A 14,808-nucleotide genomic window follows, 5' to 3' on the forward strand; every position below is an offset into this window, starting at 1 on the left:
GCCAGCCAGAGCTCTCTGAGACTCTGACTCCAAAAGGAATTAATTAGCTAACTAATTCATGAATGAACGGAACACAGGTGGGTCCTGCTGGCCCATGGGCATTCAGGAGCTGTGCATCAGATGGTTGACAGCTCCATCCTCCCCTCACGCCTTGGTCAATATCTCTTGGTTGACAGCACTGGTAATGATCCCTCTATCAAAATTTGGAGTCCAAGGGTTGAGTTTTCCAATGCAGATATGCTAATTTAGCTAGCTTGTTAACAAGTAAGACCAACAACCATTAGGAAGGAAATTGAAATTCTTGGGCTAAATTAAGTCTGGGAAATTAGCTATGAGTTTTAATTCACGATATTCAGCCTTACCATAATATGATGTCATTGAAACTTGACTTTAGAGTACATGGGACTACTAACAGATATATAACCTGGCTCTTTATAACATTCTCTTCTATATTGCTGCCTTGAATTAATTCCCAGGAATTGTGGGAAATCACTTATTTTATGGATTAGAAATACACTAAAGAATCAATTATGGGAACTGGAGTGATAGTTCGTGGTTAAGACCACTTGCTGCTCTTGCCAAGAACCCAAATTCGATTCCTCAGACCTACCTGCTGGCTTTCAACCATGACAGTACCAGACCCATTGCTGTGCTCACACATACACGCAGGCAAATTACTAAAACCCACTAAAGAAGTAATAGTCAACCATGAGTTATACTTCTTCAGAATTTAAACCACGACCAGCTTAGGCGAGGCTCAGCTGATATGTAACACAAAATCTTCTTAACCACTGACACAGGTCAAAAATATCTAGAAAATTACCTTCCAGTACTAGCATCCCATACTACAACTGTGTGGTCAAAGGACCCTGTGATGATTCTGTCTCCTGAGGTGTCAAATGACAAGGAAATGATTTCTGCCAAATGACCCTGAAAAAAAGAACAGATACAGTCATCTTCATGTATAGATAAGAGCACATAAATTAAGAGTACATATGTAGGATATAAGAGTACAGTATCATCTAAAGATGGTATAGAGGAGAAAGTTGCAGAGAGTGACAGGAAATCAGGCTGGGCTGGGCTGGGCTGGGCATGAGGGACTGCACATGCGCACAGCTCTCTCTGCAAGGTGACAAAAAAGTTGAGAGACCAGAATTTAGCTACATTTGCAGAGTAAATCAGCAAAGCTCATCGCCTTGCACACTTCAATCAGGTTCATTGCAGGACAAGATGTAGGGCAGGACTAGGTTGTTCTGTAAACAAAAGAATACACTGGGGAAACTAGAAGGGGTCTTTTACATTGTCCTGGAAAGAGTTAAAGAGTCATTTTCATATAGACATAGAGGGCAAGAGACAACAGTAGACATGATAATCCAGTGGCTTTAAAAACAAAGAAACTCCTGAGATAGTGTGATGTGGAACTTGTCGATGCTAGGCAGTGACCACGACTGTCTGTGATCTGATTCTCCCTCCTCACAGGCTAAGCCTGAGGATCCCACTGTACGGAGATCATATGAAGAAGTTTCTCCTAGAGCAAATTCGGAGAATCTGGAAAGATCTCATTTAGGGTATGAGCTGCATTTTCCTAATTATTTCAGTAAATACAATAATTTTTATTTCTGTTTTCTTTTGTTTTGCTTTTGTACTATAACCTTAAACATACAATCCTCCTGTCTCAACCTTTGAATGGCAAGGATCTTTCTTTCCCTCTCTCTCACTCCCTCCCTATCTCCTCCGCTTTCCCCTTCACCTTTCTGTTCTCTGTCGATGTCTGTCTGACTCTCTCTCTCTCTCTCTCTCTCTCTCTCTCTCTCTCTCTCTCTCTCTCTCTCTCTCTCTGTGTGTGTGTGTGTGTGTGTGTGTGTGTGTATCTGTGTGGTATTGTGTATGCAAGTGTGCATGCAAGTATGTGTGTGGGTGTGTGGGTATACATACATGTACACATGTATGTGGGTGCACTTACCTATGGAGGCCTCTGTGGAGGCCAGGGGTTAACTTCATATATATTTTTTCATCACTATCCAACTTAGTAGCTTTCAGACAGTCTCTCACTAGATGTAGACTCTTAGATTAGGCTAGCTAACCACCAAGTGCCCAGGACCCATCTGTCTCTACAGATGTCATACTCCGGACATGTACTTGGAAGGAATCTAACGCCACTGTCTAGAGCTTACCCAGAGGGACTTTACCCACCTCGATATCGCCTTAACCTTTGATTTTATTTCTAAATAATAAAATAGTTTAAAAGTTCATTTACAAATTGATTTGCTGCCCTGCTGAAGCATAGCCAAGCACACAGCATGCACACGGGTGCGCATGTGCAGAGCAGACCTCAGTCTGCTTGCACATGAGTGCGCATGTGCAGAGCAGAACTCAGTACGCTCGCACACGGGTGCACATGTGCAGAGCAGACCTCAGTCTGCTCACACACGGGTGCGCATGTGCAGAGCAGAACTCAGTCTGCCAAGCAGGGGAAGCAAAATCAGCAGGAGAAAAAGAGATATTGAAACCACAGACATAATGAAACTCAGTGTTACTGAAAGAAAGGGTAATCAGGCACTTCTGCTCCATACTGACATTAATGATGCTGGGGCCTCCGATTTTAAAAAGAAAGGCTGTTGAAATAACTTTTAAGATAATTTTTATCCTCTCGCTTTAGTCCTCCTTTAGTTTTCTTGGAGAAAGTATCCTGTATGTATTTGTTTGGTTTGAGTTTTGAGGAGGGCGGAGCCCCCATGCAATGGTCCCCATTCCTTACATTAGGGAACTTATTTCAGTTGCCGCCACTTGGGCTGGGTGTGATGAAGAGGAGGGTGACAGGTCCAGGGAAGGTGTCAGACATGTGGTGGTGACCAGCAAGTCAGAAACCCACAGGCATCCTCTCTGTGGGTCATGCCCTTTGGTCTTTTTGTTTCCAGTCTCTTATAAGCCCTGCTTATTCCGTGTAACCCAGAATTCTAAACCGAGCATGAAAGGGAAGGAAGAGAATGAACCAGAATCTGGGAAAGAATCTTCTGGAATGGCTTTGCAATTCTGCACCTTCCAAACACGGCTCCTACCCATACTTTTTCAGACAGATAGAGGAGGGGTACTAAGATTATGCGACATACATAATTTCACCTGATTCTGTCCCAGGATCCAGCAAGCCAGCTGTAACATCTCCCACAGATTAAATGTCAGTGGCTCAAAAACTTCTAACATAGCCTTCATTTTAACTAATAATTAGCACAAATGATAGGCTTATCAACCATATGCACATACGGTTAGAGTGACCACTTCCTCTCCATTCTGAATGTCCCATAATTTCGCAGTCGTATCCATACTTCCAGTAGCAACCACTGTGCTTTGAGGGTTGAATGATAAACACACCTACAAGACAAAAAGTAAAAATAAAAATAAAAAAACCATGAACTTTGGAATCCTGACTCTTCCAACAATTATACACGGAGACTCTTGAGATCCCCTTAGCAGGTTTAGCAGATCTAGGTTTGGTACATTCTGCGTGACCATCAACAGTGAGAAACCTGTTATCTCCAAGTAGAAGCCTGGGCAATCTCCTCCTAGGGACGAGATTATTCTCCTCGTGCTACCTGCTCTGTCACAAGCTTCCATTACAGTTTGCAGAACTCAGAATGAGAGACAAAGCACAGCCCACCTCCTGCAGGTCCCAAGCTAGAGGCTCTGTGGTGACCTTGCAGCTATGATCGTGGTCCTTGTGAGTATGCTTTTTTCTGTGGTTTCTGGCTCACTGTGTCATTTCCAGATCCTGGATGGCCTTCCTGCAGGCAGTCCTTCCAGTACCCGCAGACTCAGGCAGGCCCTTGGTCTTCCCATTAGCAACTGTGCCTATGGCTATATCTTCATCACCAAGTAGTCCAGCTCTGGTTACAATGCCTGAGTCCTTTCATCTGGCTTCCTCATTTGCCATCCCTTCCTTGTCCCAGGATATCATCCATTTCCCTGAGACCTCAGCCCTGTCTCCTGGTCTATCATCATTGATAGCATTCAATTGATCACCCTGGAAGCATCGACACCTTCAGCATACTCAACACTGTGACTCTCCGTCTATCAGGTGCACTCTCCATGCAAACGTTAACTGTCCAACAAGGGCTTGTAGTCATCTGCCCTCCCTGCCTCATCACCCAACCATGGGAGCCGGGAACAATATATTAGAGACTGGTGAAGTTACTCTGAGAGCCTTTCTTTCTTAAATCTGGCGATCCACGTTATTAGTCTACCATCTTCCTGTCCTCAGTTGTGATGTGGTAGAAGAGTGACTGACAAAAGGATGCTTATTACATGACATAGGTACCTTTCCTCAGTCTCTCTAAGGCTCAAAAATCATGTGACCTTCTCTTAGGCACAGAATTAAGGAGGGGCACTGGCAATAAGATAAACTCCGAAACAAGGAATCACCTTGGATTCCCCGTTCCTCATTACTCAAATCTATGTGGTAACCAAGTACCTCTCTCTCTACTGCATTAACGCTTCTCCCTGTCCCATCTGCCTTAAGACAGCCTTCATCATTGGATCACTTGGATAGCTGTAAGATCCCCAACTACCTCAGGTCTTACCTGCCTCCCAATTCTCCTTTATAATTCAATGATAATAACAACAACAACAACAACAACAAAACAACAACAACAATCTTGAAGAACCAAGTCTGGCATAACTCTCCCAACTAAAAAGTCTCAAAGCATTCATTATTCACAAGATAAAGCCCAGAGCCCCTTCTATGTCATGAAAGTCCTCTTAGATCCACAGTGTGACTTTTGCTGCCTCTTCTGCTCACTCACTTCTACTTAATAGGCTGGCTTTGGTTGGGTATAGATGCACAGAGACATGGTGGCATTAACCTGGGAAGCTGTGCATCCCAAGAGACCTTTGACCTGGCCCAGGTACACCAGACAACTCAGCCAGTGCATGGCACATCCATTCTGCGTATCCCATGCATGTCACCTCAAGGGCCAGTGTGTGGCACATCCATATTGCATAGTCCATGCATGTCATCAGGACTCTGGTCACAAAGAGCTACCTGAATACTAAGAAATGAACCCTGGGCGTGCCGCTCCGGGTGCAGAGGAGTGTTGATCCCTTTGTCTGGAAAGCACAAGCCCCTTCTCTGTCATTCTTTCTGGACACCTTCCCTGGCCAAGCTCCCACACACACTTCAGGCACAAAAACCATGCTCTTTGAACATATTGGGTGATGTGTCGTCTCGTTCTGCCAAGCTGAAACATCCTGAATGACAAAACCCTGCATCCAGTTCCATCAGGTATTCCACAACGGCCTTCCAGATAATACTCGATACAGATAGCTTTGTTTTTGTTTCTTTTGAGCCCAAGTTAGCCTAGAACTATGTAGCCAAGAACAACCTTGATCTGATTTTCCTGCCTCCACCTCCAAGGTGCTGGGATTACGGGATGCCCTGCCACCTGTAGCTATGCAGTGCTCAGAAGCAACCCGTTGTGATGCTGCTAAGCAAGTACTTTACCAAATAAGCCGCTTCACTAGCTCTTCACACCTGGTTAACGGTATCTATCTGGTAGATGTTGTTGGCTATAAAATTATATTACTGTCTTAATAGGAACCATATGCAAAAGAAAAATGTTTCCAAATTCTAAGGGACTGTGCTGACACAGCTGCTCTCTTCTCTTCAGCTCTGGCCAACTTGCTGTTAGTGCCTCTGTTTCCCTAATTGTGCCTCAAGATGGTGCTCTGAAGGGCCAAAGGTAAGCTAATAAACATCAAGGGCCCCGAGAGCAACAGGAAGTGTCCCTGAGGAATAACCACAGCATCCCATGTGGTCACAGAACCTTAAACCCGCTGCGGGCTCTTGTTGACTGAATGAGGTGCTGTGAACCTGAAGGTGGGGGACGAGCAAGTTTGCTCCTGATCCAAGCAGCCTGTTTCTTCTCCAGGATCATCGCATGGTCCACGGGTGCCGTTATCTCACTAATTATCATGCCCACACAGATGATGGGGGACAAGGGCATCCCAGTACTGAGAGCTACTTATTTAAAGTCTTAGATGGCATGCACAAGTCTGAAAGCTCTCGAAATGTCTGAAATGATCAGCGTACACATTCCCCATGCTACTGTGATGACCTCATCAAGCCTCGACCTTCATTGAGACAATTCTCTAATGATAAGCAAATGTTAATCAGAGAGTATGGCTGCCTTATCACGCTTACATCCCAATCAGGCCTTGCATGGCTACTTAGTCAATACATGCTACTGTAACCGTATCTGTGAGTGGTTAAATCTTCAGTAGTGAGAATTACATCTATTCTGCTATGGACGATGCATGCAGACTCGAAACAGTTGGTCAAAGCTTGACTGCTCAATATAAAAGTGACCTCCACTCTTGAGATGGAATCCTAAAAGAAAAGGCGTCATGAAGGAGGCTTCGGGACATTAAATGTACTCACGATCTCTGCTGTGTGGCCCCTGAAGGTGTGGTAACACTTTCCTGTCTCGGCACTCCAGAGTTTACAGGTCTTGTCAAAAGACCCCGTGGCAATTTTGTCACTAAAAAATTTCAAAGTTTAGACACAAATTCAGCCACCTTGCATGATACACTGAACTAGGACCAGATGTACCCAGCTACCAACCTATGTAGGCATTCACTGCACTGTTAAAACAGTAAGTAATTTCATGTTTGCTCTGGTAAGTAACAAAATCAAGGTCTAACAATTAATGGTATCAATTCATAAGTATGGATGTTAAAGATGTTGCATTATAGGTATGAATATATTTTGCAGTTACTTCAATTGTTGAATTAATATAATAACAATGTAACTTGAGAAAATTAGCTACATGAACACCAGTAATACCTAGTCTTAGCTGTATGGACATAAACTCTGTTATAGGTGTACAAAAGGGTGACATTAAATTCAAAAGGGGAAATGTCACAGAGATAAACCTAGGTTAGTACGTGATTGATAAGATTTGGAGAAGTTGACCTCAGTGATTCCTTGAGAAAACAATACCAAATTATTCCAGTTATAGAGGGATTTAGAGTAACAGACTCGAAGACTAGAATCCTATGTGCAAAAAGATGACTCAGTTGGTCCAAGTACTTGCTGCACAAGCTTGAAGATCTAAGTTCAAGACCCAGAACCCAAAGGAGAAAACCACATATTTGGGCTGGAGAGATGACCTTATATCAAAAAACATACCTGAAATACACATCTTGCATACACACACACACACACACACACACATGCGCGCACATGCACACAAAAAGACCTGAGTCCCTTTCAAACAAACAGATTGTGCTGACTTTAATATAGGGATATTGTCCTTACTCAAAGGACACAAAGAGGTTTGCCTGATTATCTTAGCACTTAATCTTAGTACAGAAATCTTTCATTTCACCCACAATCCAAATATACCCCTTTCAAAAAGTCTACTATTTGTATTAAGTGTTGTGGTGGTTTGTTTGGTTTGGTTTGGTTTGGTTTGGTTTGGTTTGGTTGTTTGGTTTGGTTTGGTTCAGACAGAATTTCATTACAAACTGTGGAACTTCAGCAAAGCCAGTCCAGGCTGGTTTTAATCTCAGGGTTCCCTGGCCTCAGCCTCCAGAGTGTTGAGATTCTAGGCATGCACCACTGTGCCTGGCATTCTATTATATTTAATTTTATGATCTAAAATACGTGTTTTCTTTTCTTTGTCCAGTGCTTTCATTTTTCTTTTTCACTCAGGTTCTTACCTATGCTGAACCAGTGTTTGACCACTGAACGACATCCTCAGTCCCTACAACACCATCATCATCACCATCATCATCACCATCATCATCACCATCACCATCACCATCACCATCATCATCATCACACATTGTCCAGCTGTAAATTCGTCTAAGTCTAAGGGCCAGGTCATAAGACCAGTCGGGCTCCAGGGCATCAAGACACTTTACCCCCACTTCCACCACTTTTCAACTCCCGCTCAACATGAGCTCAAAGCCTTGAGAGGTGTCTCCATTCATTTTGCCAGCCATCCTGCCCTTCAAATGCACCAATCTCAAGTTGCCATGATCAATTTGTATTCTGTGACAAACTGCTCTATATCTTTATGACATCATATTATAAAAGATAATTATAGTTCACTGATTGAAGAATTGCAGTATTGAGCCAAAAATTACCCTCAGCATTATAAAACACACAAATACTAAGTGAGCACACACATGCACACACACACACACACATACACACACATACACACGCACACTCCACCTTATTCTTTGATACCTCTCTCACATTCATTCTCTGAACCCCAAATACAATGATGTGCTAAGGAAAACTGTACTTTAGCTCATAAATAAATCATCAGGCAGGGACAACTCTTTTCATAATTTGACATGAGAATTTTCATCAGAGGCATAAGTAGAACTTAATAGAACAGTCAGAATATATGTGGGTCTCTAAAAAACTTTCACAAACACAAGAATATCATGCCAGTTAGACAACTAAAGAACTAAAGTTTAGTAAAATTAAAGATTACACCAGTATTAAAGCAGTATCATTTGTGATTTCAATACTTTTTTCGTTTCTATGAATCAGTTTAATTAAGTACTATTAAAAATTTCATTATAATGTAAAAATGTATGCATGCAGGTCAATCTTCTGCAATTTAATTACACTAGTTAATGCGTTCATTGTGCCCATTTACACTGATTGTGCCATCTTACTTAAGGTGTTTGGGGAATGGTTTAAAAGATGAAGACAGGATAAACCACGTGTCAACTGTTTTAACTGTGATGTAAAACTCTAAGCGCAAACAATGTCACAGACTCCACTGCCACCCTCTGCCATTCTGTCAAAGAAGGCGCCGTGCCTTGTGAGGGCTGAGGGTCCCCCGCCTCCCCAGGTGGCCTTCTGCCTCTTTTTCAGTTTGCCAAGGCAAGACAGAGCAAGTTCACTGTCCCACTCTTCATGTTCACGAGTCTCTGTGAGCAGTCAGGTCCTGCGGGAGAGAGTGTGCACCCACAGCAGGACTGACCCCAGCCCTGCACCCCTGCGGGGACAGTCACTTCAGAGACACACTGGCTAAGGGAAGCTGGGAAATCACTGACTTAACAGCCAAAGCCAGTACTGCTCCCTCGCCCTGGTCCAGTCACCTGGCTATTGCAGTCAAGGCTATAGGCATCATGTGAGTCAGGTCCAAAGACACCCAAGCCAGGAGGCGTCTCCCTGGCCCCTCCCTTAGTCCTTCAGCTGCTTACTGCTGTGTTCTAGTCGCCAGGAGGGGAGAGAGTAAATCTCTCAAACTGATGTTTTAATTTCAATTTTTAAAGCACACACAAAGACGCGCGCGCGCGCGCACACACACACACACACACACACACATGAGAGAGAGATTTGAGATTTGAGCCAGATTCCTCAAGCTGTCTTCACTAGTGGAAAAAGTCATTTTTGAAGGATCAGCTGTGAAAACAAAGCAAAACAACAACAGCACAAGCCACAATCTTCAAAGTTTTCTCAAATATTTGCACTAGTCTCTTGTGACAGAGAGCCAAGGGCTCTGACGTCATTTAACTGACCCCGGGGTCGGCAAATTCATCATCTGTGTCGAAAACCCGACTGAATCCTCACACTTTTTAGCTTTGTTTTCTTTGAAATGTGATGAGAAAAATTTGTTTCTTAGGTGAGTAAAGGTATCTGCTGCCCAGGAGGATGACCTGAGATTGACCTCTGGGCCCCCAGTGGTGAGGGAAGAGAAGTGAAGCCTGGGAAATGACCTCTGACCTCCACAGTGCACCCTTCCTCCCTCCCACCCTCCTCCTCTCCCTCCCCCCTCCCTCCATTATCTCCCCTCCCCCCCTTCCTCCTCCCCCTCCCCTTCCCTCTCTCTCTCTCTCTCTCTCTCTCTCTCTCTCTCTCTCTCTCTCTCTCTCATTGTTGGTGTGTGTATGTGTGTGTGCACATATGCTTTAAAACCTGAAATTAAAAAAACTAAATTGAACATACTTTTCAAATTTTTAAATAGTACAAGAAACTTCAAGGATTTAAATCCCCTGGAAGGCCAGAATGCACTGTGTCTCCCCCACAGCCTCACTTGGGAGGGACTTCTCAAACATTTTCCTTATCTGCTTTCCTAGAAGACAGCAACTCTCTTCTCATCTTTGCACCTCGTTCGTGTAGGCAATGCTTTTTTTTTTCATTATTAAGGATGCTTTGTGTAATTGAATCCAATGCTCGTTTCCACAAACACGATTGTTGAAAAGCACAGGCTTGTGGACACACAACTACCCGTTAACAAGCTTAGAATCTCACCACAGAAGAGTCGGGCACCGTGATGGAGTGCCTCGTGGCTACAGACACCCACACAGACACCCACGGTGTCATGAGCAGGTGATGGGTGAGACCAGAGGACACTGTGTGCGGAGTCAGGTGCCCAGAGGTCGGCCGCAAAGGGGCCTCCGCTCTTCTTGGCCCTGTTGTTTAGCATATTAGGATTTGCATATTTTTCCTCTGCCCGGAAAGACTGAATATTCATCTATAAATGAAAGGGCAGATGGGTGCCACACTCCCAGAGCCACTCACGGTATGCTGTACAATAAGATCAGCTACCCATTGCAGAAGCACCATAAATTACAATTCTTTCTTCCCTTCATCAACCGAGGGGTTGGGGGGGGGGGTGAACGACGGAGGGGTGGGGGATGGAGGAATGGACCAACGTACCCGTAAGGATTGTTGAAGGCTATGGCGTAGACCACATTCCTGTGGCCCTCCAGGGTGTGTAGCTCCTCTCCAGATGCTGTGTCCCATACCTTGCAGGTCCGATCGTAGCTTCCTGTAATAAAGCTGACACGGGGGACATAAACGCAGCACGGGGTGAGCACAGCAGGCACTGTGCTCGGAGATACCTTGGTTTTGGCTTTGGTTTTGGTTTTGGTTTTCTGTTTATTATTGTTTTCCTACAAGATAACTCCTTTATTAGCCCCTGGTGTGCCTTTTAATATTGGAAACCATACATTCAGAACAAAAAAAAAAAAAAAACAGTTTCAAATTCTTTGACTTAAAAACTTACTAAATAAAAAAACATGAATCTATTCCTATTATATTCTTATACAATTAAAGTGTCCATTATTACAATGACTTTTGTGAAACAGCAAATTCCGCCATGCATTAGGACGATACTTCCAATTATCGGATCATAACTTCGGTCTCTGTCATCCACCCTCTCTTCCCCTACACTCTACACGTTCTCTGTAATTACACTCTGCAATATAAAGCGCATGTCCGTTTGACAGCCATTTGGTTTGTGCTGTTTTATTGCAGCAGTCCGGGTGAGCCGATGACGCATTCGGGCATGTCCGTATGTGAGAAGCATCCTTTTACCTCAACTTTCCTAACCAGACCTTCAGATCCGAAGCTGAGTAGAACATTCTCTGAACACGACACTGGTGGTTCTAGGCATTGTGCACCAAGACACAAAAATAAAAACACTAGATAGAAAAGACCCTCTTTGAACCAACCCAACCCAGCTAGCCACGGTGCTGCCGCTGATTGGCAGCTCCCGTAGCCAGGCAACAAGCCAGGCATCCAAGTGGTCGGCTCCGAGTCTTCCGGTTCTCGGCTGTAGCACACAATGACAACTCTAGGTGCTTCTCACACAAAAGTAGACAAACAAATAGAAAACTTGGGTTGGAGCAGTGGGAGCGAGTGCTCGCATCTCTCCTCTGCACTTAGCTGAGTCAGGATATCCAAGAGATAGGCACATCAGGTCTGTAACTGAACTATTGGAGAACCCCTCAGAAATGCTCATCCTAATTGATAAAAGTTGAAAAGGACAAAGGAACCTTACCAGGAGCCTGCTTTGTTGAGTGCCACGTTGGTCAACGGCAATATGTGTGCTCTGAGAACCTTCAACAGAAGAAAACACCATTTACTTTGGACTCACACCAAATTAAGTGTATCTATTTTAACTTCAAACAGTGACTCCCCATGTATTCTTAGCCAACTGTAGTAAATGGACAAGGTCCTCAATAGCCAAGCAAACGAGGAATAAAAGATAAACTGTACTCTCTGTAGCCACAGACAATTTCAAGAGGTAGCTGACTCACTTTCTGTCAATACAAATTTACTATTAAGATGAATTATGATTACTGAAGAGGATTCCCCATGGCACATTGTATTCTACATGCTACGTATGGTTTTCTATGGAAATCTGAACAGTGCACATAAGAAAAAAATCTTAAATATGTTTCAAATATATTTTACACTGCATTATTAATTTTAATCCTGAAATGCTTCATTCATCTTTGAACCCCTACTTTATCAGTTAGTGGAGGCTTAATGGATGGTCATTGAATAAATATAGCCATTGAATAGCTGATTGGTTGAGTGGTTAGCTGGGGTGAGTCAGCATCAGACAGATCTACTTCTAAACTACAACTATGAGTAGCTTCGTTCTGCTATCAAAAGTGTTCTCTTACATGAGAAATCAAATAAGTTCTCTTGCAGGGGCACTGCAGCTACACAGCTTGTATTTGTGATAAAACAGTGCCACCTGCTGGAGAACATAGAGAATGACATGCCTCGTGTTAGGGGAACTTGAATGGAGACCAAAGAGAACCAGGATGTTTATATCAGGTAGAACAAATGAATGCTAAACTGCTAAATAAAAAATGTGGTTTTGCTCTTATCTCTCTTGCCCCTTGGCACTCTCACCTCTCTGCCCCTCTTGGGCTCTCCTCCCCTCCCCCCTCTCTCCACGTGGTCATGGCCGGCCGCCACTTCTCTACTCTCTCTCTCTGCCTTCACTACCCCATAACTCCCATCCTCTGTCCTGAATAAACTCTATTCTACACCAAAAAAAGAAAGAAATGTGGTTTTTTAATTATTATGATGATGATGTTACCTAAAACAAAATGATAATTCAGTGTAACATGAAAAAATCTAAGAACATTTTTAATTTAACTTTAAAAGCTGTTCTTAAGTAATTACACGGATGCACTTGTATATTTTTAGTTTTTTCAGAAACATATAGAGAGAAGAAAGCGTACTTCTACCATATTTGGTCAATAATTCACTGGCTTGTAGTTTAGTTCACAATAAAGCAGAAAATGGAAAATGTTGATGTATCATGAAATACAACTTCTTGGAAGTACTCTAATTAGAAAATAATTTTAATAATCTGAAAAAAGGGAGAAGTAAATTTACTTTAACATCTCAAGAGTTAGTATTTTGAGAGTCACTCATTCTTTCAACAAATACCTGTTGAAGGGTTAGTCTTGGCAAAATACACGTGAAATACTAAAACCACAAACAAACATTTTTCTAGGAATAAAATAAAAAGTAAACATAGCTGGAGAGATGGTAGCACACACAATTAATCCCAGGACTTGGGAGGCAGAGGCAGGTGGATTTCAGAGTTCGAGGCCAGCCTGGTCTAGAGTGACAGCCAGGCCTACACAGTGAAACGCTGTTTCAAAAAGAAAAACAAAACCCCTATATTTTTATGAAAAGACGTTACTTTTGAGAGAAATCAGAAAGCACCCAAGTTGTCCTTTCTGGTGTCCCTACACATGCTTTTAGCAGATAAGGTAGCAGCCACAGTCCCGGTGTTCCTAAGCACGCCTTACCTTAAAGAGGTAGAAGTTGTGGTCGCAATACTGTCTGAGTTTCTCCTGAAGCCTCTGCACTAGGAGTCTGACTTGCTTCGTCCGGGACGCTGTGATCAGTGGCTCCGCTTTCTGGATTTCTCCAACTAGGGTGTTGACATCAGTACTGAAATTCACCCCAAACACTTGTATGTCAGATTTGCATCTATGCTTACATCATGGAGAATTGTGTTATTTCGAGCCAGAGAGGTGGCTCCGTGGGTAAAGGAGCGCACTGTACAGACAGGAGGACCTGAGACTGAATCCTAAGAACAGTACTGGCTATGCTCCTGTCGGGAGGCGGGACACAGAACAAGGAGATGTATTTCCGGTACAAGGAAATCCAAGACCAAAGCTTGGCGGTTTTTTCAATTCAGTACGCTACTGGCCCATATGACACGCCGGTTCTGCCTGTGCAAATGGAGGTTTGCATGGGGTTTCCTACACGGTGAATCCGGGGTACCTCAACCTCTGGAGAATTCCTCTAAGCTCACACGGAGCTTCAGTGGAGGGGAGCTCTAGCCTCAAACCTCTGCCCATTCTCTGACAGTCGGTCAGCCTTGTGAAATACTTCTTTTAACAGGTTGGACTGCATCTTTGAAACTCAGTAACCAGCATGCTCAGAAGTGTGTGAAAGCTACCAACAAATAGGAAAGAAAGCCAGAGGAACCCACACAGCCGACAAGAACTATGGAGACATGAAGACTGGGTGGCCTACGGGATCCTGGCTGTGGTCCTGGAACACAGAGGGGGAAATAGGGCAAACCTCCGATAGCCTGAGTACAGCATGGCCCTGCGTTGATAGCAGTGTATCAATACTGGGGTACTGGCTATAACCTACCCAAATGGGGCAAGCCAGCCACTCTGTCTTCAATACTTTCTAAAAGCTATTCTAGACTAACAAGATCATCTTTTAAAATAGTCCTGCTCAGAAAACGAAAGAAGGAAAGAAAGGGCAGAGTGGGGGGGGACCTGTATGGTTTTAATAATAAAGTTGCATCGGCCAAGCCAGCCCTCCTCATCGGGGTGTTCGCCTGAAAGGGTTTGATAGGAAGCACGTACTGCGTGCGGTACGTGGCTCACTTACCTAGGACTGAGCTCAAGTAAATCTATGGATTTGGTCTTTAATTCTCCCCCTTTTTCATATTCCAGCATAATTCCTGTAAAACAAACAAGCACGATAGAAAAAAAGCCAGGAAAGGC

The 14,808-nt window shown here is 43.6% G+C and overlaps 1 protein-coding gene across 1 annotated transcript in view; it reads right to left on the minus strand.

Annotated features, from left to right (window-relative positions):
- The window catches only part of Daw1 (dynein assembly factor with WD repeats 1), a 50,540-nt gene that overhangs the window by 19,724 nt on the left and 16,008 nt on the right, over positions 1–14,808 (minus strand). Inside the window, exons 2-8 of the mRNA XM_052192650.1 lie at positions 14,693–14,765; positions 13,588–13,732; positions 11,808–11,866; positions 10,682–10,804; positions 6,431–6,530; positions 3,262–3,369; positions 824–930 (exon numbers count right to left, since the gene is read on the minus strand). Coding sequence (XP_052048610.1) covers positions 824–930; positions 3,262–3,369; positions 6,431–6,530; positions 10,682–10,804; positions 11,808–11,866; positions 13,588–13,732; positions 14,693–14,765 — 715 coding nt within the window. The remainder of the gene's footprint in view (positions 1–823; positions 931–3,261; positions 3,370–6,430; positions 6,531–10,681; positions 10,805–11,807; positions 11,867–13,587; positions 13,733–14,692; positions 14,766–14,808) is intronic.

Source organism: Apodemus sylvaticus, chromosome 9, assembly GCF_947179515.1.
Source record: "Apodemus sylvaticus chromosome 9, mApoSyl1.1, whole genome shotgun sequence".
Taxonomy (NCBI): Eukaryota; Metazoa; Chordata; class Mammalia; order Rodentia; family Muridae; genus Apodemus; species Apodemus sylvaticus.